The sequence below is a fragment of the Mustela nigripes genome, chromosome 6, assembly GCF_022355385.1.
Source record: "Mustela nigripes isolate SB6536 chromosome 6, MUSNIG.SB6536, whole genome shotgun sequence".
Taxonomy (NCBI): Eukaryota; Metazoa; Chordata; class Mammalia; order Carnivora; family Mustelidae; genus Mustela; species Mustela nigripes.
In genome coordinates, this window is record NC_081562.1 from 9,623,422 (window position 1) to 9,648,764 (window position 25,343).

Consider the following 25,343-nt stretch of genomic DNA (forward strand, 5'->3'; position numbering starts at 1 on the left):
TGCTGGATAAGGTGGGGCCTGACTGTACATCATACTGGGGAGTTGGGACTGGATCCCAACTGGAGGTGGGGAGGATCCATGGGGAAGAGAGACAGTCATGGTGGTTAGTGTGCTGGACTCACGCTCAGGGATCAGCCTGGAGAAGATGCTGGAGGAGATTTCGTTTTCAAAAAATTCTCAATCCCTCTTTAGGGTGCCTAAGTCTCTCTACCTCTCAAATGAGACTAGCCACAGATGGCCAGGCTCCCAGGGAAGTTCTTCTGGCTGTCTAACTTAGGTGTTCTCTCGACCTCCACCCTAGCAAAGGAGTACTTTCCTTCCTCAAAGGGTGTGGGGTGGGGGGGAGGCGGGATGCCCAGGGAAGTGGCTGGCTGAAGGCAGGGTGCTGGGGGCTGTGAGATGCTGGAGACTCCTCCCCATGGCCCAGAGCGTGGGGCCCAGCCTGGGGCACACTCAGACCAGGATACTGCCCTGTAAAGACAGTGTGGAGTAATGGGGACGCAGAGAATAAGACACTGGGGTTTGGTCCGGCTCTGCCACCTGTGGGTGACCTTGGACAAGCTCATGGCCGTCTTTGGCACTCAGTCCCCTAGTCTGGAAAATGAGGAGTTGCTGTCTAGGTGACTGTGAGGGTCCCTTCAGCAACGCCACCTCTGTCTTCCGGAGCGCAGCGCGTGGGGTCCTTAAGTGCCGGTACTTCAGGAGCGGAAGGAGATCGCTGAGCAAAGTGGCCAGGAGCCTCCAGACCCAGGACAGACCCTGTCCCACCCACCCCCTCCCGGTCCAGAGGAACCCTACCGACCTGCCCCTGGGGGCTAGAAAACCCGGGAGCGGATTCTCGGAATGGGTTCTGGGAGGAGCGCTCCTGGAGGGAGGAGGAAAACCCGGGCAGGATTCGCTGTAGGAGCGGGGCCCCGCAGCCCCCAGCCCCCGGCCCTGCCCCGCGCCGCCCGCCGACCGAAGGGGATTTGAAGACTCGCTGGGCCGCGGGGAAGGGGCCAGGCGGGGCCACGCGGGCAGTCCGGGGCCCCGGGGCGGGGCGGGGGGGCACGCGGCCTCCGCACTGGGGCGCGGGTCACGTGTGAGGAGGGGCGAAAGTCTCGCAAAGCGGGGCGGCGTGCCGCGAGTTGGGAGTTCTCGGCGCGCCGCGGGCGGCGGGAGCTCGGGCTCCCGGGCGAGCCGGGGACGCGGCGGAGGCGCGGGCCTGGGTCCGAGACAGCGGGGGCCGCACCGAGAGTGGGAGGGAGAGAGAGACAGAGAAGGACAGACGGAGACCGGGAGGAGGACAGATAGAGACGCGCAGGGGAGAGAGCCAGGGCAGAGGCGGAGGGAGGCAGGGGAGACACTGGGAGGGCGGCAGGCAGAAGACCGAGACCCCGCAGGGAGAGACGGAGAGACCCGCACGGGGACAGAGGAGACAGGCAGAGGGACAGGGGGACGGAGACCCGGGGGTGGAGGGCAGCCGGGGTGGGAGGCAGCGGATCGCGGTCCGGCCGGCTGCGGGGTTCTCGGGGCCGGGGCCGGAGGCGAGCGCCGCGGGGCAGGGAGCGGAGCGCAGGGCGCGGGGACAGCGCGGAGTGACAGCGCGAGAACAGCGGGGGGCGGCGGAGGGCGGGCGGCTGCGGCGGGGGCGGGGGGCGCGAGCGCGGGCGGTCGAGAGCCATGGGCCCCCGGACCCCCGCGTTCTGAGCCGGGGCCCGGCCCGACGATGCTGACGCCCAGGCGGCGCCGGGGGCGCGGCGCGGGGCAGCGCTGAAAGTTGGGCGGCCCGCGGGGAGCGGCGCGGGACGGCCCCGAGGCGCGGAGACCCGGAGACCGACGGACAGACCCATCGGCAGCGGGGGAGGGTGGGCGGCGCCGGCCCGCCGAGTTCGCGGGGAGGGGGCCCCGGGAGTCCCCTCTCCCCGCCCGGGACGCCGCCCGCCCGCCCGCGCCGTGGGATGTAGAGCCCGCTCGCCGCCTCCTGGACCTTCGTCGGACCCTCCGCCCCGCGGTAAGCCGGGCTGGTGCCCACCGCTGGCGCTGTCCGTCTGTCTGTCCCGCCGCGTGCGTGTCTGTGTGTCCCGTCGAGGGCGGGGGGCGGTGGGAGCCGTCATCCCCGCCCGCTCCGCGCCTTATCCCGCGGGTCTCCGCCGCCAGGCGCGCGTTCCGCGCGGTCCAGCGACTCCCTGGGAGCTGGCGAGCTCTGTCTCTCCGTCCGTCGGTCCGTCGGTCCGTCGGGAGCGTGAAGGTCTGGGTAGTGGCCGGAAAGGCCGAGACGGGTGGGTAGAAGAGGCCTTGACCTCCTGCCCCTGCCTCCACCCACCCCCAGTTGTCAGCCGGTTCTGAGGAGCTTCAAGGCAGGTGACTCGTGGCAAAGGGTATGGGGGGGTCCCCTTTCCACTTCCCCAGCTGCAACCTGTTTGCAAATGGCCCTCTGATCTGTCGGAAAACATCCCACCTCTCCTGCTTTGAGCGCCGGCTTTGGGCCAGGTGATCCCCGGGTGGGTGGACAGGGATCCATCCACGAGGGGGTTCACATGTCAGATCTAGAGACGGAGGCTGTGGAGAGAGGCAAAGACTGCTCTTCTGTCCCTACAGGAGAGCCCCAAGGAAAGAGAGGTCTGAATGAGCCCCTGAGCAGGGAAACTTGCCTGCCTCCCCGTGGTGTCAACATCCCATTTCGGCCTCCAGTGCTTAGGCTCTAAGAGGGGGAGAGAATGTGGGGGATGGCCGGTGGGAGTGTGGCGGAGGGACTAGAGGCAGGGCAGGCTGGCGAAGTTGGCAAGCCAGAGCCTCCAGACCAGTTGGGTGCTGAGCAGCAGGTTGAGGGAATGGGGAGCTGAGGGTTGGAGGTCCCAGGGCCACGTGTGCAAGACCCAGAGAGGAGTCAGACCCGTGTGTGTGTGTGTGTGTGTGTGTGTGTGTGTGTGAGAGAGAGAGAGAGAGAGAGAAATGCCTGTTCTGCTTCCCACATACAGTCCTGTGACCTCCCAGGCTTCCAGAGTTTGGGGAGCTATGCAGGAGTTTTGGGGGCCTGAGAGCCACAGTGTGGCCCTGCCTTGGCCTGGGATGAGAGGAACAGGAGACAGAAGAGGTGGTAGGATCAGGCCTGGGGTGCAACATGGCAGGAGCAAAGGCTGTTGGCCGTTGAGCTGACCCATATCCAAGTTGGAGTCTGGAGGGCTGAGCCTAGAACGTTCGACCGTTCTCCACAGGGAGGAGGGCTCTTTCTGGAGTTTTCCACACTGGGAAGTGGGCTTCACCTACCCTACATTCAGGCTTCTGGAACTCAGCTCCCTAGCTGGGGGACCAGCACAGTGAGCAAGTCCCTGTCCTCCCTGACCCTCGACTTCCATATTTATGGAATGAGGACATAGCTCTTTGCCCCACTGACCTCCAAGAGCTCAAATGAGCTGAGGGCTGTTCACAGGCTGGGGAAAGTGCTGGACAGACAGCAGTAAGGACTCATTTTACCTTTGGGAAGGTGGACAGCTAATGGGGAGAGAGGATAGCCTCAAATAGAGGATTGACCAAGAAGGGGAGTGTCCAGAAATTAGAGGAGGTTCTGGGCCTTGGGAGCTATTCCTCGGGAACCTATGGTTACCCTTGAAAAGGAAGCTCCTCTCCCAGAAGGAAAAAAAAAAAAAAGCCTCTGGGGTGACTGGGAACGGAAGGAGCTGGCCTTGAGTATCTGCTGGGTGACCTTGGGCAGCTGATTTGACCCCTCTGGGCCTCAGTGTCTTCAACTGGAGAATGGGGATGTTGGTACTGACTTCACTGGTTTGCCAGGTGATTTACAGACCATGTCAGGTCTCTGAAAGCAGCTTGCAAAAGCCTGGAGCATAGTAGGTTCTTAGATATTTGCAGAACCCAGAATGAAGTAGCTCCAGGAGATGCTGTGGAAAGATTTCTTAGCTTAGGATAAGAGGGAAGGGGAGGAGGAACAGTGTAGGCTTACAGGGCGGGTTGGTTCTTAATGTGGATCTGGGGGAGGCGGGGGCGAGTGCTGATGGGGGTGTGAGGAGGAGGGGGCCCCTCTGCGGGGACCACTGAGTCACGAGGACATGTAAGCGACATGACAGCCAGCAACACGGTAACCAGGAGACTAGTGGCGGTGGGAAACGGAGCTGGAGCGGTGTGTTGGGGGGCGGGCGGGACTGGCAGTCCTGGGGCTAGAGGGTCCAGGGAGGAGCCAGGCTGGTCTTTCAGAGTGAGGAAGGGACCCCGAGGTCAGGTGGGCTTGGGCAGACAGGGGACCAGGGTGGAAGGCGAGGTGGTGAGTCCGGGGTCTGCCGGGCAGGGGGGCTTCTCCCGCACCTCCCCAGGCTCCTCGCTTCTCTCCTCCACATCTCCACTTTTCATGCCTCTCCCCCCTAGGATGCCAAATTTGGCTCACGCAATCTGTCGTCTCTCTTCTGAGATTGGCACCGGGACCAAAGCCGAGCGGCTTACTTGCATTACATCACTGCCGCTCCCCCTGCACGAGGAGAGGGAGGGACGGAGGGCCGGGGGGCAAGCGGCCAACCCTCAACTTTCATTCCCATCTTCCTGCTCACTCTTGCCGCCTCAGTCCCAGGTGGTGGGGGCTTCCAGGAGCAGCCAAGCAGGGCCTTGAGGCAGGAGAGGGCTCCGATCTTGGAAAGATCCCAGGGCCGGGGCTGGGAGGTCAGACCATGTTGCTGTCCCCCGGGGCTAGGTGGCACCTGGGAGGCAGGGAGCCTAAGTTCAGGATGATCTGAACTTGCCTCGCTGGGTGACCTTGGGCAGCCCCTACCCCCCACCCCATGCCCTGTACAGTGTCTACATCTGTGTGGAGAACAGTTGGCCACTCGAGATCCTGGTGAGTCTCCTGGAAAAGATGCCCTTGAGCCCTGCTGCTCTCCTGGGCACAGAGGAGGAGTCCGGAGTTTTGAATGGTTCTCTGTGACTTTCAGCAAGTAACTCGACCTCCTTATGCTTCCGTCTCCTCACCTGTCAAATGGGGACGAGAGAACCCTCAAAGGCACGAGATGGGAAAGAGATAGTGGACGCGAAGGTGAGAGACAGGGGAAGAGATGGGGTCTCTGGCCCTGAACCCCCAGACCCTCAGGGGCCTGGTGGCTCCCTGCATGCTGGGCTGGGGGGGGGGGGGGGGGGGGGGGAGGGGGGCGGGGACAGTAGCCCAATAGGGACAGAAGGCTTGGAATTTAACTCACTGGTTGGTTGTACTCATTTTACAAAAGTGGAAACTGAGGCCCAGAGAGAGATGTAGACCCCCAGGCAAAGTCACAGTAGTGGTTTGGGGGTAGAGGGAGTAGAGCTGGGGCCCAACCCCGGGGCCCTGGTTCTCAGCCCTCCCTGGAAGTAGGTGGGCAAACAGGCAGATCCACACCCTGTGGACCAGAGCAGGACCCAGGAGCTTGGAGGGCCCAGTCCTCAGTTTGGCCTCTTCTGTTCTCCCTGATTCCTCCCTGGCTCCCCTCATCTCCACCATCCCTGAGCATTAATCCCATCTGTCGTTCGGTAAACTTGCAGAGCTCCCTTTGGGGCTCATTTTAAAGCGAGTCCCAAGCAGTCCCAGGCAGGGACAGGCTAGATTTGGGGTTAAGGTAGAAGATTATGACCCCTTCTAGAAGATTTCCAGAGCTGGAGGTAGAGGGACAGGCTAGATTTGGGGTTAAGCTAGAAGATTATGGCCCTTTCTAGAAGATTCCCAGAGCTGGAGGTAGAGAAAGACAGGGAGCCTCTGAGGATGTCTTGTGAGATAGTGAGCTCCTCATTCCCAGAGCTGTTTAAGTAGAACCAGGTAAGTACCTGCCAATAATTCTGTCCTATGGGTGAGGGTGCTTGACATCTCCACCTCCAAAATCCCAGGAGTCTTTCATATCCCAGGAGAGGCTGGGGGGGCAGCACGAGTCACTTACGCGCCTTCCAGCAAGGAAACACATCCTTACGCCAGGCATTGGGGTAGGAGCTTTTTGCAAAGGCTTTCCCTTGTAATCCTCCCAACAGCCCCGCAATGTGCAATGTCGTGTTACAGACGGGGGAGCCATGGCTCAGAGAGTCTGTGATTTGCCCAAGGTCACACAGCAGGGAAGTGAGTGGATGAGTCTGGATTTGCATCGGGCCAGTCTGATGGGGGGGGGGGGGGCTGTCCCTAGACTTCCTTGAGAAAAGAATGGAAAAAGTCCCTCCCCTGGGCTGGAGTTCGGCAGGAGATAATGTGTTGCCCCCAAAGCACGATGCCCCCTCAATGATCTTTGGGGGGCTCCATTCTGAAGACATGGATACAGACAAGCACCCAAGGAAGAACTCACTTTCAAGGGGAAAGACTAAAGCAGAGGGAAAAGAGGGACCTGTTCAAAGGTGTCCAGAGAGTCAGATTTGGGCTGGGGGGGGGGGGCGTCTGTTCCCCACCCTGGTGGGTCAGGAGGGTCCTTTGGGCCCACGATGGTGTGAGGTCTGGGACCGGAGGGGCCAACTGCTTGGTGGTCTGGCAGAGGGCTGAGAGTGCTGGCTGCAGGCAGGGGACTCTGCCTCGGGAATGCAGAGGAGGGCGCAGGAAGAGAAACCGGCAGGGACAGCTGGTCCACCTCTGTCCTCCCTGGTCCTGCCCCAGCGCCACCCACAGATGTCAGTTTCGTCTGCCCTGTGAGGTCACGGGGGACCTGTGGGTGGGACCTGCCTGGCAGGAGAGGAGGAGCTTGGCGCCTGCAGCCTGGGGTGTGGCTGAGATGCGACCTTAGGTCCGTTCCCCACCCTTTCCGAGCTTGCTGTGCTGTGCTGGCCCGAGCCAGGGAGAATCTGGACCGGGTGATCTATTTCCGCGGCGTAGCTGCCGGAGCGCGGCCATCTCTAAGTGCTCCTCCCATCCCCACAAGGACCCGGGGCCCCAAGGCAAGGGGCAGGCAGAAATCCTGGAGGTTGGCATAACCTTTAAGCCTCCGGGGCGACTCAGCCCTCCTTGGGGTGTGGGGGGGAATCTCTGGGCGCAGCCCTTCTTCTCCTTTTCATCTTTATTTTTCTCCTGCTCCCTCTTCCCCTTGCTACGTGGGCTGATCGCTGCTCAAACTTTTAATTCAGATGGTAATTGAAATAATAATACGGGCTGAGGCCCCTCTGCTTGTGACGCCGCAGCTGGTGCAGCTCAGCTATGAATAGACCTTGAGTCACACACGCGCGCTCCTGCCGGCGCGCACACACGGGGCTCGTGGGGTGGTGGGTGGGGTGCAGCATGGGGGGCAGGGTGGGCTCGCGCTCCAGCTGGTTCTGGGTCTCAGCCCCCCACTCCCCCTGCTCTCAAAGGCCTGGGACCCTCCTGCCCCTGCCACCCACTTTCTGGTCCCTAGGGTGAAGCCGGGCGCCTCGGGACCTCCACGGTCCTCTCTGTTTACAGAAGGGGACACTGAGGTCCAGCAAGGGGGAGTGGCTGGTGGGACACAAATAGAAGGTGGCAGGATGAGGTTTGAGCTGGTGGGTTTTGCTTGATTCTGAGACCACTGTTCTGTTACAGGACATGCAGGTGGGCAAATGGGGGAGGGGAGTGCTGGGATGAGGCGCTGCCCCCACCCCACCCCCCGCCCTTTGGCGCCCTCCCCCATCCCCACCCCCACCCCCGCCTCAGTCCTCCCAGTACACACGCTCGCACACTCTCTTGCCCTCTGGCACACACTCACACAGCTCTCTCACACACGCCCTCACACGCACACTCAGAGGCCCGGCTGCACGGGGAGGTGGTGCTGACGCTCGGTGGCTGGGTGGACAGGGAGGTTTTCTTGGGGGTCCTGCGGCTGGAAGGGGGACAAGCCCCCTCGTGCCAGGCTCTAGGCTAGGCTTTGTATCCATGGTTTTACTGAGTCCTTGCCACCCTGCAAGGGCCATCACTCCCACTTTTCAGTTGGGGAAACTGAGGCTCGGCTAGAAGCCCGAGTTTGCCCAAGGTCCAGCAGGTAGAGACAGCCCTATACCATTGTCCTGCTGGAATGCTCCCAGGTCCAGCCATTCTGGGACCATCCATTCAGCTTGAGGAAGGAGGAAACATGCATCTCTTCCAGCCTGGGGATCCCCTGAATCTCCCGGCGCCAGTTCCCTCATTCCTTCCTGTGACCCACCCCCCCAGCCAGTAATTGACTAACTTTCATGCCAGCAGCTGGAGTACCCAGTCTCAGTGGGCCGATGGGGGGCAAAGTGTCCTTGGGGGACATTGGCAGGTCAAGGAGAAAGGCTACCAAGACAGGTGGTCCTTGGTGTCTGCACCCCAGCTGGAGTGGTGTAGGGAGAAGGTGTGGTCATGGTCATGGCCCTATCAGCTGGGAGCTTTGGGCTAGGCCTGCTCAGGTGGACCCAGCAGGGGCCTGTGGAAGGGCAGAGGGGAGATGGGGCTGGACATGGGGAGTGCAAGTTGAGCAGAGGCCCCGCTGGGCCTGGGAAGATGGGGAAAACTCTCCCCAGTGTTTTCTGGTGACCCCATCTGCTCCTGTAACTGCTTTTTCTCCCAGACTCTGCTGGGACATGGAGCAACTGAGCCCAGAGACCCACAGTGAATCACCCAAGGTCACACAGCAATGGTGCCAGAGCTGGGGCTGGACTGGCCCAGAGCTGCTCCTGACTCCTCTGCCTCCCACCCCTGGGACTGCCAGCACCTGCCCCCTCTCTCAGGCTCTCCCTATCTTGCGGGGAGCGGTTAGAGGAGGGAGGGAAGAGCCAGTTCTCTTCAAGCCGCCCTCTGGGAAACCCCCAGACTGGAGGGAGAGAAGGGGCAGCAGACAGCCCCCCTCCCCGGGTCACAGCTGGGGCAGCTAAACAAGGAAGTCAGGCAGGCCTGGGATTGAATCCCAGCTCCACCCCCCCTTTATGCCTCGTGACCTTCACTGGGTCACTGTACCCCTGGGAACCTCTCCAATGGGATGTGCTTGGCTTTTCCCTTTTATTGCCCTGTCTGCTGTCAGAGTGTGCCCCAGCTCTACCTGGGCTGCCAGATGGGAGGTGACCTGAGCTGGGCCAGCGAGGAGGGGGTACATGACTGTGAGGGACTAAACCCATTTTACTGATGGGGAGACTGAGGCCTTGAGGAGGGAGTTTGCCCAGCCTTGATTTGGTGGCAGAATTGGCGCCAGCTTTTACCGTCTGGCCTCTGAGACTCCCTCCTCCACACCAGCGAAGTCTCTCCCCTACCTGCCCAATCTCAGCCTCTACCCCAGACTCTCACTGTAGGCCTGAGAAGTCCAAGCCCTCTGCCCTGTAACAGTAAAGGGGCCACTCGGCCTAGGGCACGGCTGCGGGGGCCAGTGATTGGGAAACTCCATGGGACCCTCTAGGGGAGGTGACAGGCACAGAGCTGGAGGTGGCCTGGTCATGGGCAACAAGGCGGGAGAGAGCAGAGGGGCCCAGTCACTCGGACACAGGCATATCAGAGCTCCCAACACCCTCTCGGTGGGGAGCTCACCATCTCCTGGGGCAGCCCACTATGTCTGGAAGGTTCTACTAATGGATACCTATTGGTTCTACTAATGTAGAACATAGGTAGATGGTTCTACTAATTGGCTTTTGCTCTCAGGGAAACAGCTCATTCCCTCCCAAAGGGGCAGCTAGCTTCCCCCTGCTCCCCAAAGGCATCTCTCCTCTGGACTCCATAGTCCCAGCTGAGCCCTGTGGAGGGGAAACAACTCTGGGTTCAAGTCCATCTCCACCCCTGAGAGGCTGTGTGGCCTTGGGCAGCAGATTTACCTCTCTGAGCCTCCATCCCCTGACCTATGGGGTGGGCTTGTGCCCCTACATCTGTGGGTTGCTGGGAAGATCCATGAGCTTTGAATGTAACGCAGCCCGTCGGTGACAGGTGACAGGAGCCACTGTATGGCCCGACCAGTCAGGGGCGACTCCTGCTGATTGCCAGGTTCCAGTCCCCGTGCACACTGGCCACCCCCTTCAGACGCTGCCTCTCTAGTTGTCCTGGCTGTCAGCGCCCGAACTCTCTGCCGAACCCTCCAGACCTGCTTGGGTGGGGGCAGGGCTGGCTGAGCCCCAGCGCTAGGCTGTGCAGCTGCAAATCCTCAGGCCACCTGACCTTGGAAAGAGCCTCTCTGGCCGGGTTTCAGAGCCATCCCCCAGACACTGGGCAACAGGGAGGAGAAGCAGCCTGGTGGGGCAGAGCGCGGGCATGGCCTCATGCTGGAGCTGGCTCGGGTCCCTGGGCTGACAGGCCAGGAGAGAGGAGAACGGACGGACAGCCAGTCATGGGAGGGATTTACAGATATTAGCTGCCTGAATAGCCTGGCAGAGCCTCACTCCCCACACTCTAGTGGGCTGCCGGAGAGGGAGTGAGCTCCCTGACATGGGAGGTGTGCAAGCAGCTGCTGAACAACATCTGCTAGGGGGATGGCGGCAGGTTCTAACACAGGGCCAGAGAAAGGGATCAGACCCAGAACCCAGAGTCCTTATTGTCTGGGCCACAGTATGGAGGTCCCGTGACCCTAAGGGTCTAACAGACTGTGCCAAGCATTCCATCATGACCTCCAACAACTCTCCCAACAACTGTGCCCTCCAAAAGCCCATGGTCCTAGCATGGGCAGTCGCAGTTTCAAGACCAGCTCTAGAGGCCTGTGCCCCCACCACGCCTTGCGCCAGCCCCAGGGGACACCAGAAAAGAAAATAGACAAACCCTAGATCCCCCGTCTCAGCCAGCTCAGGGCTCCTGAGCACCAGGCAGGACAGTGTTCTTCAGGGTATGAGCAGGTCCTTATCCATTAGTGGCTGTGAAATGAACTGAGTGAGCTCACTACTTATTTTTTTTAATAAAATAAAAAAGAAAATGTGAAATCCTTGGTATGTAATGAGGGCATTATTTTGCAACGCTCTCGTTACCTTTTTAAAAATATATACGTTGTATAATGAGTAACGATGTACAATGTGTTTGTTTGTTTTTTTTTTTTTTTTTTTTTTTTTTTAAAGATTTTATTTATTTATTTGACAGAGAGAGATCACAAGTAGGCAGAGAGGCAGGCAGAGAGAGAGAGGAGGAAGCAGGCTCCCTGCCGAGCAGAGAGCCCGATGCGGGACTCGATCCCAGGACCCTGAGATCATGACCCGAGCCGAAGGCAGCGGCTTAACCCACTGAGCCACCCAGGCGCCCCAATGTGTTTGTTTTTAATCTGGGTCTTGGTCAGAAAGTTTCAAAGCTCCCGCCCTGTCTAGAAATCCTAGAGCGCTCACAGAGGCTGAGGTGTGCAGGTCCCCTTTTTTTCTAGGATGCTAGAATATAAGTACCCAGAATTCCCAGAACGCCTCTTGTCCAAGAATTCCACTCTCCTGTCCTCAGATCTCCCTTCCCTGGCCCAGTAGCCCACTTTGCTTGGGGCTGTCAAGCCCCCCAGTCAGCCACCCCAACCCATGGCCTGGGACCCACTCTCTGCCCAGCCCACATCAGCCCAGTTGGGAACCCAGGCCTGCTTTCTCTTTGTGTTTCCCGCTCTCCCCACATTTTCCTGGGGACCTCTCTCTAAACCCTCTGGCCTTGGGAACCCCTCACCTTCTGTCCTCACATGTTAACACAAGGAGCTCAGCCAAGCAGGCTTGTGTCTTGTCTTACTCTCTTCTCTCCCCGCCCCAGCACATAGTAGGTGCTCAATAAACGGTCCTTCATTCCATGGGGAGGTACAGAGCTTCCCCTGGGGAAGGCGCCACCCTGTGCTGCGGACACACTAGGCAGGGGGACAGAGGCCACTCCAGCTCAGCACAGGTATAGGGTGGTGAATGAATGAATGGAGTCTGAGAGTCTCTGGCCTCAGGAACCAGTGGGACAGATGGCCAGGACGGTAAGCACACTGCACTCCTCCTGGTATAGCCGGCTCCCCATAGGGACAGTCACTCCGGTCTGGGGCTAAGCAGGAAGGCTGGGGCAGGAGCAGGGGCTGAGTGTTCCTACCCCTGTCCCTGGGCCTTCAGAGAACTGTCTGCCTGCCTGGGCCTCCCCCTCTGCCCCCTCCAGTCCTTGGAGCTTCTCTTATGGGCGTAGAGTCCTGGGTGTGAATCCGGGACCCCCTACTCCCCCTCAACCCGGGGGACCCCTTCGGAGAGAAGCTGGAGAAGCCCGGGCTCTGTGGGAGGTGGAGGCAAAGGCCCCAGTCCTCTGCCGTCGTCAGTCACTCGCTCCAGTGCCACTGAGACTCTCCTGGCCTCCACTCAGAGACCACCTCCGCGGCGGGGAAGTTCTCCCTGACTACGACGACAAAAATAGCACCTCCCTGATCACACGCTGTCATAGCCCCTGCTTAGGTCCCCCAAGGGAATGATGACAACGGAAATTATCATGTTTCTTTATCGGTCATCGGGTGTTTGATCAGTGCCTACTACGTGCCGGGCGCCGGAGTTCTGGGGTGAAGCAGAGGTTCGAGATCCCGGCACTTAACGGTAATTGTACGTGAAATGGGTTTGGCTGGGAGAAATGCCGCAGACGGAGAGCGCCCGGGGCCCTCCTGGAGGAGGCAGCCTCTGACTCAGACCTGAACAGTAGCAAGGTGTTCGCAGTGACGTCTGGGAGGTTTTCAACCAGAAGGAACAGCCGGTGTAAAGACCAGAGAGAGGGATAAATTTGCTGTGTTCAAGGCACAAGAAGAAAGGCCCGAGCGGCGGAGGGGTGGGTGGGGTGGGGAACAGGCCAGGGCCCTGTGGTAGGAAGTCCCAAGAGCTCTAAGTGGAGGGGCCCCGGGGGTCCTCAGCCCCTGTGGATGTGGGACTGCAGGGGGAGAGGTGGCGGGGGGCGGCTGGGGAAGAGTTGTGTGGTCGTGGCGTGGCCTGGAGCAGGCGGAGCACTGTGGGCTGGGTAGACAGAGTGTGGGGCCGGTGTCCAGCCCCCAGCCCCCTACTCCACCTTCTTGGGGAAGCTCCTGAACCCCGGTGAGGATGAGAGTGACAGCATCCATCGCCAGGGTGAGGATCAAAGTTGTGACCGGGCTTGGCTCACCATGGACACTCAGCGTTAGTCGTTCTACCATTATTACGGCGATTGGCCGGGGAGAGGATAGGAGGTGACCCTCACTCAGCCTCTTCAAGAAGGGCTCCTGCACTTTACGGTTTATAAACTCTTACCGTCCACCCCCGTGGTTCGTCTTCACAGCATGCCTACGAAGTGGGCGTTATTCCTCACCATCTTATGGATGTGACTCAGAGAAGTCAAGGCATTTTCCCGTGGCCGCACAGCACCGAAGTGAAGCGTTCTCAGGCTTCCTGGGATCACAGGCCCTTTTGAGGATGCTCTAAGCCTTTTCAGAAAAATACACATATGTACGCACTAATTTTAAAGCCTTCTATGTGTCTTTTTTTTTCTGTAGGTAATACATTCATACGGCTCTAAAATTAAAAAGACACAAACAGGAATACAGTGAGAATTCTTCCTCCCACCCATCCCCAGCCACCTGCTTCCCCTCCCCGGAGACAGCCAGTGTCACCAGCTTCCTGGGGCTCCATCCACAGACAAGCCCAGACAAGCAAATATGTGTGTCTATAAATTTCGTTCTCTCCTTTTTTTCCACAAATGGTAGATACTATACTCAATGTTCATCACTGTTGCCTTTTTTTTTCTTCTTCTTCTTTTTTTTTTGCTAAAAGACACATCTTGAAGACCCACATGGCTCCTTCCAGGGCTCCCTCCTCTTTTGCGCCGGCCGTGGGGTGTGCCATTCTCCAATGGCATCGGGCTGCCTCCGGGCCAGGCTGGGCAGACAAGGGGCCTGGCTCCCTCCGCCACTACGTAACTGTCTGCGGGCTAGGGTCCCAGGAGAGCACCCAAGTGTCGCAAGCAGTCCCATGGCTCTCTGAAGCCACCCAGGGCCACGCGGGGCGAGGCAGGAAGTCAGCCTGGGGTTTGGCTCAGACTCGCCTTCCCTGCTCCTCCGGTCTTCCCACATCTCTTGTGAGGCCCATCGGAGAATCCAGGGAACCCTGCGCCGCTGTGGGTAACAGATGTCAGCCCCCATGCCCTGCCCCCCTCCATGGCTCTGGGAGACCCTCTCCCCCACTGTCAGCCCCGGCTCCTGTGGGCTTGTTTGCTGCGGGAGCGAGGTTGGGGTGGTGATCTCCATGCCCAACCCCTTCCCCAGCTGGGGCACATGTCCTGGACATGGGCTGTCCCGAGGCCACTTCTGCTCCTGTCCCTGGCCCACTGCGGCGACCGTCCCGAGCTCCTTGCCTTCTTCGGCGCCCTTGTCCTCACTTCGTCCTTGGTGGCTGGGGACGGACAGCATCCGAGTGGAAAAGGGCTGAGGGGTCGCCGGCCTCACATGGTCTGGGCTGGTCGGGGGGTCACCAGGCAGCTCTGCTGGAACCCCTCTTCTCCTGGCTTTCGGGGCCCTGCTATCTGGACGCTGCTGTGCCTGGTCCTGGGCCACCTGCCGGGGATGCCCAGCGGTTTGCGGGCCCTCTGCTCTTCTCCCCAGCATTTCTGCCCCAGGTGGCTGCAACCGCTTGCACAACTTCCCACGCTGCCACAGGTGGTCAGCATCAGCCATCTCCATCCCGACCTCAGGGTGCAACAGCCTGCGGCTTCTCCACCTGCACATCCCGCGGCCACCACACATGGGGAAACCATCAGTCCTTAAACTGGGTCCTCCTTCAGCGTCCCGTTGGCGCCTGTTCCCAGCACCCCTCTTCCCAGTCGCCTGTGCAACCCGCCTCTGTACCCTACAGGCCACCGTCTGGGCCTTGCATGCACGGACCCCGTGCGGGACCCCAGCACCTCTACCCCCGTGGGTGCCTCTGAGGCCAGACCAGGGTGGGGGAGCCACGGGAGCCACACAAGTAAGGTTGGGTATATTTTTTTCTTTTTTTAAATAGACAAGTAAGGTTGGGTATATTTTTTTCTTTTTTTAAGTAGACTCTCCGCTCAACATGGGGCCCAGTGCTGGGCTTGAACTCACGCCCCTGAGATCAAGACTTTTTTTTTTTTTTTTTAAGATTTTATTTATTTGACAGAGGGAGATCACATGCAGGCAGAGAGAGAGGGGGAAGTAGACTCCCCACTGAGCAGAGAGCCGGATGCGGGGCTCGATCCCAGGACTGAGCTGAGATCATGACCTGAGCTGAAGGCAGAGGCTTTAACCCACTGAGTCACCCAGGTGCCCCTTTGAGATCAAGACTTAAGCTGATGTAAAGAATCAGACGCTTCACCAACTGAGCCCCCCGGGCATCCTGAGGAGGTTTTATTTCTTAAACCTGGTGGAGGATACACAAGGGTTTATTGTATTATTCTTTATTCCTATTTGTCTTAAAAATTTCATATGAAAATTCAAAAAATCTAACCAGGCAAAACCCAGTGTCTGCCCGCCTGTGTCCTGTGGCTGTGAGGGTGACACTCGTAACCCCTTCCACCCCCTACCTCTGGGGGCCTCATCCTGGGCAAGTTTGCTCTCCCTCCTCTTGCTCACCTCACTCCCACCAAGTGGACTTGCTGCAGATTCTCGACACGCCAGCCCCCTTCTGGAATGTTCTACACCCCACCTTTCACACAGACACACAATTTTCCTCCCCGACTTGACTCCCAGTCACTACTCAGACCTTAATTCCCATGTCACTTTCTCAAAGAGGCCCTAGGGGATCCCCACCAAACCAGAGTCCCTTGTCCTCTCTGTCACAATCGCAGCACGTTTCCTTCAAGCAGCTTACCACCATTTCTGACCACCCCGCTGTGCAGATGCTAGAATGTGCGCAGCGTCTCTCCCTGGCTGACCCATAAGCTGGGCGAGTCCACGCCTGGGTCTGACCCACAGCAAGGGTATGATTAAGTAGTTACTGACCGAGTAACTTTGGAGGAAGAATGGACCCAGCTGACCAGACCCCAAGAAGCCACAGTGAGGCCGTGGGGGTAGAGCACAGGGGGTTGAATCCTACCACCAAGGAGAGCTGAGATTGTCCTGGAAAATAGGAGCCTCCAGGGATCTGCTCTCACTTTCCAATCCCTGTATAGAAGGGCACAGGTGTTTGGGGACAGTCCCTTTGGTGGGACTGTCAGGCCAGTCGAGGGGGCTCCTGTGGGGCTGTCTGTGGGGGCAGGAACCAGGCACTGGCTGGGCAAGAAGGGGCACAGCTGCAGGTTGAACCAGTGACCCTTGGGTCCTACGGCCACGAGCTCCTGCCACTTGGCTGTGACCAGAAGACCTCTCTGGACATTCCCGGGAACTTACTTTCTGAGCCTGTTCACCTGCTGGCTTAGTGGCTGGGCCGGAAAGTTGGGGGTTGGGGTGTGGAGCTGGAAGAATGAGTCAGTTCACCCCACAGTGCTCAGAGCCCCCCTGGGAGCCCAGAGTCTCCTGTGTGTCTGGCCCTGCAATCAGGTCCCGGGTCCTGGCCGTAACTGGCCCTATGCCCAGCTTCTCCTCTCCCAGAAGGACTGACTTACAGAGCCTGGCACATAGTAGGGCTTCATAAACATTTCCTAAGTGGAAGAAAAGTGCGATGTGGCCATGTGTCCCTGGGCCAGGGGAGTCAGGCATCTAATGAACATGCTCTGGCCTCAGCTGCCTGTGTCCAAATCCTGGCTCCACCCCTAATGGGCTGTGTGACCTTGGACAAGTTGCTGGACCTCTCTCTGCCTTCGTTTTCTTCCTTCTAAAGTAGGGATCATAATGGTAACTTCCTCTGAGGTCACGGTGAGCAGGGCAGGAATTGATCAGCGTAAAGCACTCAGATGAGGGCCACCACAGAGGAAGCCAATGCTCAGGGCTCCGCGTGGGGTTTGCAATGTCATGCCGGCGGCCAGGGCGCGGAACGTGTGAGGGAGGAGCGGCACTTGTGAGCACCCACTCTGGCCCGCACCCCTGTGGCCCCTGGCAATCCGCATCTGACCCTCACGACGGCCGAGGGAGGTAGGCATGACCGCGTTCCTTCGTGAGTGAAGACACTCGGGCTCGCAGAGGTCAAGGGGATCTGCCAGAGGAGGCGGGACTGCTCCCACTTCCAGCCCAGCCCCCACCCCGGGAGAAGGTGGCCACTGTCCTTGTGCGGATGCTCCCTGGGCTGCTGTGGGGGAAAAACAACCGGGGCAGGGCCACGTGATGGGTGCAGGGCGCTGTGGTTCAGATTCAGGGGGAGGCGGACACGGGAAGGACTGGTCAGACCCAGGGGTGACCCGTGCTACTTAGCAACCACGTACGCTGTGCTTGGCACGTGACGTGTACCGTCCTGTTTATTCCTGGTCACAGTTGTATGAGGTAAGGGCTATTGTTAGCCTCACCTAGAGAGAGAGAGATGATGAGTGCGGGGACCAGAGAGGCTTGGTAATTGTCCCAAGGTCACACAGGCAGAAAGTGGTACAGAGTCCACTTTGGACTTGGGTCAAGCTTTGCGCAGTGGCAGTATCGTAGCCAATGAGGTTTATCCGAGGCGCGATTATTGCTAATTGGACTTGGGTCAAAACCAGGGCAGGGGGAAGGTGTGGGCTCTTGAGACTCATGAAGACGAGGTAGTCAGACCTCCTGGAGGCTGAGGGGCCCTCAGAGGGCTGTGCGGAGGGGACTGGCTCCCCCGATTTCCCCCGCGGCTAGATCCATCTCTGGCTCCCTTTTACTCATTGAGGAGCACAGCTCAGCTGCCAGGCCTCGAGCCCTTTTCCACCCCCGTGCAAAGCCCTGTGTATCCGAGCTGAGTGAACCTTCACCGAAACCAGGCTGCTCGGGCCTAAAAGGCCTCAGTCAGGGCTGGAGGACGGGCAGGCCCTGGGCTCCTCAGGAGGCTGGGAAAGGGGACAATGGTGTGAATTCCTTCCATGTCCCCCAGGGAAATCTTCCCACCTTCTAGAACCTGACCTGGGTGCACTGAGTTAGCCCCTCACCCCGCCTCGCTGTGCCTCACCTCTATGGCCCTGGGCCCGCTCCCTCTCTTAGGAGAAGAGTCAGCCTCCCCGTCCAAGCCCCAGAGGCGTTCAGGGATGAATGGGGCTCATGGGACTGAGGAACACCCACCAGCTCCCCCGCCTTATTTCAGACTCTGTGCCAGGCGCCGTGTTCATTCCATCTTCCCACTCTCCTGCCAGGGAGCAAACGTGGTCTCCCGTTTCGCAGAGGGAGCACCTGGCTGGAGCAGTTAGTGAAGCCAGGACCTGACGTGGGGCTTCCCGCCTCCAGTCCCCAGTCCGGTGTCACCGTCACCGTCATCATCGTCATCACCGTCATCACCACCACCAGCATCTGCCCATTCCATGCATTCCACCTGCAAAGCCCTGTGGAGGTCCCAGCCTGTGTTTCTATTCCTGGTGGTTATCACACTTGGCTCAATGGGGGTCTGGGGAAGTAGGTACTAGTGCCATCATGTCCACTTTGCAGATGAGGAAACTGAGGTCCAAAGAGGACACACTAGGACATGACAGAGCTGAGACTGAGGGCCAGGTCTTGCCACCCGAACACAAGGGCTTAGCCAGCATGTTCTTCTCCTACAGCCGACAAGGAGCCGAGTGGAGCAGACAGGCAGGGGGAGCCGAGGGGCTCAGAGGAGGCAGGGCTGCAGCTGGCGGGGCAGTCAGGGAAGATTAGAAAGCAGAGCGGCTGGGGTTGGGGCTGGGTGGGGGCTGCGGAGAGACCCGAGGGATCCGTATTGGGCGGGGCGTGGTGGGAGGCGAAGGAAGCCCAACCCGGAGACTGGGGGCCAGGGTGAGCCAGGGAGCTGGAGCCAGCCAGACCGGAGCGGGGATCCCAGCTTTGCCGCTTCTGCTGGGCCACCCCCATCCTCATCCCTACCCCCCCCCCCACCCCTGGCCTGTGATCTTTCAGCTGGGGAAAGAAATCATGACCCTGCTTGTTGCTGCAGTTGGTGCTTAATAAATACTTGTTAAGTAAACAGAGGCTTGCAGTGACGCTTCGGGGAGATAGACCAGGCAGGGAGCTGACACTTCCAGAAGGTTCCTTCCCTAAGAGCAGCCTTCGAGAAGAGAAGGGCGATAGGTTCAGCTGGGCCCCAGTGCTGAGCAGTGTGACCTTGGGCAAGTCACTTCACCTCCTCTATTGTCCCATCTAGTAACAAAGACAAGCATTAAGGCCCTGCAGGCCGGCTAAGTGTCCCCTTCCTCCTGCCTGGCTGGCCCAGACTCAGGAAGTGCTGCCTTTTGGGCTGGGGGCCAGGGTGACATGCCCCTGAGCCACCAGCGATTCTCCGGGGCATGGGGTGGGTGCACACGGGGAGAGGTGTCCTCACGGTCGGCCGGGCTTGCCGGAGTCCCCCCTGGGGCTGCTGTCACTTTATCAGCTTTCCTTTGGCAAAGGGAGTTGTGGGCAAGGAGGGGGCATTCGGTGTCACAAAATCAGAGGAGAACCTAATGACAGGTGTGGGGTCTTTATCTTGCCTGCTCTGGACCCATGGCAGGCAGGGCGTCCAGCCTTCCCCTGGAAGGAGCAGGTTCGCAATGGTGACAGCGAGTTGACATCCCTGCCGGTCACCTTTAGCATCTCTCTGGGGCCGGAAGGTTCTTGGCTAGCCACAGCCTCCCTGTGCTACCACCCCGCTCTTGGCCTCAGTTTCTCTCGTTGTCTAGTGAGGTCTGGACTAGGGGCTCCAGATTTGGGACAGTGACAGCACCGTAAAATTAAAGGAAAAGAAGAAAGTTTGGTAAATGGCCCAGCACCTCCCTCTTTCACTTTGCCAAGAAAGGACGTTGAGTGTAGCCGGCATTTCCCACCCCTGTCCTTTCCCCAAGATGACCATGAAACGAGTCGTGGGATACACTCAGGATCAAGGGTAGCGACCGGCCGAGGAAGCTGGCCCGGAAGGGGAAGGACTTGTCCAAGGTCACACCGCGAGGCAGTGAGGGGGGCCCGGCCTCCCGGAGCCTCCACCGTGGGAAATGGGCTGAAACCGAGTTCTCCCGGGTGTGTTCATTTTCTGGCACACTTGTTGGAAGAGAATGAAGACCAGCTCTTTGCCTTCTGGAAAAGTACGGTTTCATTGTAGACACCATCCTGGGGACATGGTCTTCCCATGAGAGCACCTGTATCCAGGGTGATCCCCAGTGGTCAATGCTTCTTTCCCTTCTGGGACCACCTATGCCCCTTCTCTTGGGCACTTTGTCCTTGGGCCTTCACCAGGAAGCCCCTTGTGACAAACCTGGCCATCTTCCAGGGCTGTCACATGAAAGCACGATGCCAAGCTTCATACTTTCCAGGTTTTGGTCGGGCACAGTGTGGGTCAGCCCGCGCCCTGCCAGGTGAGCCTGTCGTTCCTGCCGCAGGAGTCAGCGGGGACAGGAGCGCTCGCTAACTTGAACGGGTCCCTGCAGGCAGGGAGAGGCAGCACACAGGCTCCTCTGTGGCGGAGGGCCATGGGTCTGGGGATAGCTTTCCCGTTGGCCCCAGAGCGGACATTTCTGAGCATGACTGGGCATGGCGGAGCAGAGCTGTGGGCCCGGGGCCTGGAATGTCGCAGAGGCTTGATTGAGAACACTGCTGTGACCAGCAGAGCAGATGCAGGGGTGCAGGACCAGCTGTGCCCCCACTGGGCTGAGATGTGAGGCTTGTGGGGATGGGCAGGGGCTGGGGGGGGGGAGGGCTGAAGCTGGGGGGGTGGGGCCATGCAGAGCCTCAGGGCCGAACCTGGAGCCTGGGGCCCGACTGATCCTGCCGCCCAGGACCCAGGGAAAGTGGACAGTGCTGGTGAGCGAGGCCAGCAGCCTAGAACATGTGGGGACCATCTCCCTTGCCCTCAGCCCTGGGCCCTCCCAGAGAGTGGGAACCCCATAAAGAGCCTTCTCCTGCAACAAATTCTACCCCCACCCCTCAGGGAAGGAGGCTTCTCTTTTCAGGAGCACCTTTCCCTCCCAGGAGCCCTGGAGCGGCAGGAATGAGGAGCCGCCCCCCCCCCACCCCCCCCCCCCCCAGTCGGGCTGGTCCCCTCTGCCTCACCCTGGGACCCTGAGCAAATCCATTCCGGGTCTGCACTTCCTGGCCCAGCTATAAAAGAAGGGTCTCGAAGTAAGCGCTTTCTGGTTCCTTCTTTGGTGCTACTGGAGGCATTCAGGACAGCGGGACAGAGCAGAGAGGGGGAGATATTTAGTGAAGAAAGACCTCCTTCTAGAAAACTAGAAGGTGCCCTTGGCCCCCACTTTCTTCAGGGCTCCCACCCGGAGCCCTGGCTGTTAGGCCTCTGGAGGAGGTGGCAGACAGGGCCTGGCGCTCCCAGCCAAAGTTATGGCCTCCTAAGGGCCAGCACTGCCTACCCACACTGGTCCTATTTTCCAGATGAAGAAACTGAGGCTCACAGCCGCCAAGTGACTTGCCCCTACATCATGCGGTGGATGAGGGACTTCAGCACAGGGCTGCGGCCCCCGGGTAGCAAAGGCAGGGAAGGGAGAAGAACCCAGAGGAGGGGGGGACGGCGGGGGGAGGCTGGGGGCGGGGGCAGGGCTGACTCTCCCCAGGCCTGGCGGAGGGAGGGAGTTTCTCCCGGGAAGAGGCACAGGCAGGCACCAGGCTGTTGATCTCTAAATTTCAGCGTTGGCGCGGACCCGTTGCTGCGGCAACCGAGTTGTCCTGAGCAGGGAAGTGTATAAACATTGCCACAGATGCACAATTAGATCAGGAAGAAGAATAGAACAGAAAATAGAAACTTCCAGCCTTATATAATTCTGGGCCAAAACGTTACCGGGAGCCCAGGCCCAGGCCCAGCCCTGCCAGTGGCTGGGGCCCCAGGCAGAACCCTCTCTCCCTCTCTCTCCCTGCGCCCCGTGGAGGGGAGGGGTGGAGGGAGGGTCTGCCCTCCGTGGGCCCAGCTGGTGCTCCTGCCGCCCCTGAGGGGTGAGGGCCGCCTCCACCGAAACACAGCTGAGGAGGCTGACAGGCAAAGCCTGCCTCTCGCCAGCTTCCTCCTGCTCTGGAGAGGCGGGAAGGAGGGCAGGAGGGTGGCTGTCTCTAACCGAGCACCCACTATCTCCTCGGGCCCTGTGAGGCAGGCTTTTGATCCCCATTTTACAGGTGAGGGGAGATGAGTTTTCTGAGGTGTCTCCATGAGGCAGTGGGTGTGTCTGCCTCTGCCTCCGGATCCGTGAGCCCTTAGGTATTGACAGCACCTGCGGGCTAAGGCTAGACACACCCGAGCTTGGATTTACTCACTAGCTGTGTGACCTTGGGCCAGTCGCTTCTCCTCTCTGAGCCCTGCTCCCTCACCGGTGACATGGGAATTGCAATGCCTACCTGGGAGCCAAAGCTTGGGGCTCGCCCTTCCTCCGTCTTGACCACGACCATTGCTGGTCTTCACCCACTTCTGTTCCCAGCAGGTCTGGGGACAGGACGGGAACTGACATGGGGCCACGGGTCCCAGCACAGCCTAGTGGGACTTCCTGTCATGAGGCAGATGTCCTCTGTCAACTCCATCAGGTGGCGGCAGCCGTTAGCCACGGGTGGCTACTGAGCCCTTGAAATGTGGGGAACTGAAGTTAAAATTGTATTTCATCTTGAGTCCATGTACAAAGCCGCAGGTGGCCATTGGCTGCTCTACAGGTCAGCTCCGGAGGATGTCCTGCCCCAGAGAGGGCCAAGCAGGCAGGGGCTGAGCCCAGGAGGTGACCAGGGGCTGGAGCGGTCACAGCTCCCTCTGCTCAGGGTAGGGGACCCGATGGTGGAGCCAAGAAGGAAGCTCGCCAGACGGGGCAGGGGGGCCGGAAAGGTTGGAGGGAGCAGCACGAGGGCCCTCCTGGTGGCCTCAGCTTCTGGTGCTTGGAGGCGCTGGCTCAGGCCCCCACACTCCCTCCCTGTCCTCAGAAGCACCTTACCTGCCACCTTCTGCCCACAGGGGCTCTAGGAGGTCCTGGGTCCCAGGCCAGGCTCCTCCCATTCTGAGCATCTCCAGGTGGGGCGGGAGTGGGGTTCCCCGGGGCGCCAGCATCTCACCTGTCGGGCTTCTCCTCTCCCCAGGCCCTGCGTCTTCCCAGGTGACCACGCCGGCTTCAGGACATGCACGGGCACAGCCGCAACGGGCAGGCCCACGTGCCCCGGCGGAAACGCCGCAACCGCTTCGTCAAGAAGAACGGCCAATGCAACGTCTACTTCGCCAACCTGAGCAACAAGTCGCAGCGCTACATGGCGGACATCTTCACCACCTGCGTGGACACGCGCTGGCGCTACATGCTCATGATCTTCTCCGCGGCCTTCCTCGTCTCCTGGCTCTTCTTCGGCCTCCTCTTCTGGTGTATTGCTTTCTTCCACGGCGACCTGGAGGCCGGCCCGGCGGCGGCGGCGGCTGCGGCGGCGGCCACGGCGACGGCAGCGGCCGGAGGGGGTGCCCCGGCGGCCCCGACGGCCCCCAAGCCCTGCATCATGCACGTGAATGGCTTCCTGGGCGCCTTCCTGTTCTCGGTGGAGACGCAGACGACCATCGGCTACGGGTTCCGCTGCGTGACGGAGGAGTGCCCGCTGGCGGTCATCGCCGTGGTGGTGCAGTCCATCGTGGGCTGCGTCATCGACTCCTTCATGATCGGCACCATCATGGCCAAGATGGCTCGGCCCAAGAAGCGGGCGCAGACGCTGCTGTTCAGCCACCACGCGGTCATCTCGGTGCGCGACGGCAAGCTCTGCCTCATGTGGCGTGTGGGCAACCTGCGTAAGAGCCACATTGTGGAGGCGCACGTGCGGGCCCAGCTCATCAAGCCCTACATGACCCAGGAGGGCGAGTACCTGCCGCTGGACCAGCGGGACCTCAACGTGGGCTACGACATCGGCCTGGACCGCATCTTCCTGGTGTCGCCCATCATCATCGTCCACGAGATTGACGAGGACAGCCCGCTCTACGGCATGGGCAAGGAGGAGCTGGAGTCGGAGGACTTTGAGATCGTGGTCATCCTCGAGGGCATGGTAGAGGCCACCGCCATGACCACCCAGGCCCGCAGCTCCTACCTAGCCAGCGAGATCCTGTGGGGCCACCGCTTCGAGCCCGTGGTCTTCGAGGAGAAGAGCCACTACAAGGTGGACTACTCGCGCTTCCACAAGACCTACGAGGTGGCCGGCACGCCCTGCTGCTCGGCCCGGGAGCTGCAGGAGAGCAAGATCACCGTGCTGCCCGCCCCGCCGCCCCCGCCCAGTGCCTTCTGCTACGAGAACGAGCTGGCCCTCATGAGCCAGGAGGAAGAGGAGATGGAGGAGGAGGCGGCGGCCGCTGCTGCTGTGGCCGCGGGCCTGGGCCTGGAGGCGGGCTCCAAGGAGGAAGCGGGCATCATCCGAATGCTGGAGTTCGGCAGCCACCTGGATCTGGAGCGCATCCAAGCCACCCTCCCGCTGGACAACATCTCCTACCGCAGGGAGTCCGCCATCTGACCTCCGGGCCCCGCCCTCATCACTTCCCACAAGAGCCTCTGCCGGGGGTGGGATGCCAGGACACCCCCTCCACACTCAGGACAGAGCTGACCCTGGCTCCGCGGGCCTGCGGCAGGGAGCTGGGGGCTTCAGAGACTGGGAAACCCCTTCTCAGTGACTCCAGAGCCCAGGCCTGGGAAGGGCCCAGGATAACCCCTGACCTGTCAGCCTACCCACTGGCCTCTCGGGGACCCCAGACCCACCACCTTTTTCCCACTGACACTTCAAGGACGTGCCCCCTTTACTCTCAGAACCTTGGGGAAGGCGGCTGGACTGCTGGGGGGGTGGGCATCGTGGGGTTCTGGGGTGGGCAGGGGTTAGTGTGGGGGGAGGGAGGGTGGGGGGGCTTTTCTTTTGCATGACTGTGACCTGTTGCTCTCGACTTTCTTTTGTAAATATCTATAAATGGAGAGATGGAGGCACCAAATCTGCCTTCCGCCTTCGTACCTGCAGGACAAGGAGGTGCAGTCCCTCTCTGTGAACCGCCCCCCTCCCGGGCCCAGTGAGCCTAGCCCCTTCCCCCGCCCAGCAGGCTGGTCCCCAAAGCCAGCCATCTTGGCCCCTGGATGTTGGGTTTGGGTGCAGAGGCGGGTCCCCGAGGGGCAGGATGAGGACCATCCCTCCCTGTGGTCCCTCCAGATCCCCGGGGTCCAGCCCAGATTGACAATGGAGTTTGTAACTATATATTTTTAATAAAGTATATGGTCCATTAGGGGTAGGCTGGTTGAAGATGAAAAGCACGGAAGAACAGATAAGAGAGAGACCGTGATGTGAGTGTGTCTGTGTGTGGTGTGTGTGTCCCTTTCCAAGACAATGAGCCCTGGAGGGGACTTGACCACCTGCCATTCTCCTTCCTGGGAGCCAACGGGAAAGATCTGAGCCAGCTGCAGAGGACCTGGGCTTGAACCAGAGCTTTGCTACTTCACTGACATGCAGCTGCCAACAAGTCGCCCATCTGTTCTTGGCCTCAGTTTCATCATCTGTAGAATGGATGAATCACTCCTCCCTCCCAAGAGATGATAGGCAGGAAAGCCCTGTGTGGGTGGGAGCTAAACCTCCGTTAACTGG

The 25,343-nt window shown here is 60.0% G+C and overlaps 2 protein-coding genes and 1 pseudogene across 5 annotated transcripts; 2 read left to right on the forward strand and 1 right to left on the reverse strand.

The window, feature by feature from the left end:
• Positions 1 to 1,075: 1,075 nt before the first annotated feature.
• On the reverse strand, positions 1,076 to 2,096 carry LOC132020233 (uncharacterized). The gene is made up of 2 exons (XM_059404443.1): positions 1,446 to 2,096; positions 1,076 to 1,204 (listed from the first exon to the last, which is right to left on the reverse strand). Exons 1-2 carry the CDS (start codon positions 2,094 to 2,096, stop codon positions 1,076 to 1,078), a joined length of 780 nt encoding a protein of 259 aa, XP_059260426.1.
• Positions 1,759 to 24,548, forward strand: KCNJ4 (potassium inwardly rectifying channel subfamily J member 4). Of its 4 annotated transcripts, none has more exons than XM_059404598.1 (2): positions 1,759 to 1,993; positions 22,842 to 24,548. In XM_059404598.1, exon 2 carries the CDS (start codon positions 22,881 to 22,883, stop codon positions 24,234 to 24,236), a length of 1,356 nt encoding a protein of 451 aa, XP_059260581.1. In that variant the 5' UTR covers positions 1,759 to 1,993; positions 22,842 to 22,880; the 3' UTR covers positions 24,237 to 24,548. The 4 variants fall into 4 exon arrangements, with proteins under 4 accessions (XP_059260581.1, XP_059260582.1, XP_059260584.1 ...); XM_059404599.1 differs by lacking the exon at positions 1,759 to 1,993 and adding an exon at positions 16,633 to 16,814; XM_059404601.1 differs by lacking the exon at positions 1,759 to 1,993 and adding an exon at positions 20,389 to 20,439.
• LOC132020950 (U4 spliceosomal RNA) lies at positions 17,287 to 17,352 on the forward strand (annotated as a pseudogene).
• Positions 24,549 to 25,343: the final 795 nt, after the last annotated feature.

Coding starts and splice junctions, on each gene's coding strand:
- LOC132020233 (XM_059404443.1), bottom strand. CDS start 2,096: ATGACGGCTCCCACCGCCCCCCGCCCTCGACGGGACACACAGACACGC. Junction 1,205..1,445: donor CGGCTGCCCTCCACCCCCGG/GTCTCCGTCCCC, acceptor TCTCGGACCCAG/GCCCGCGCCTCCGCCGCGTC.
- KCNJ4 (XM_059404598.1), top strand. CDS start 22,881: ATGCACGGGCACAGCCGCAACGGGCAGGCCCACGTGCCCCGGCGGAAA.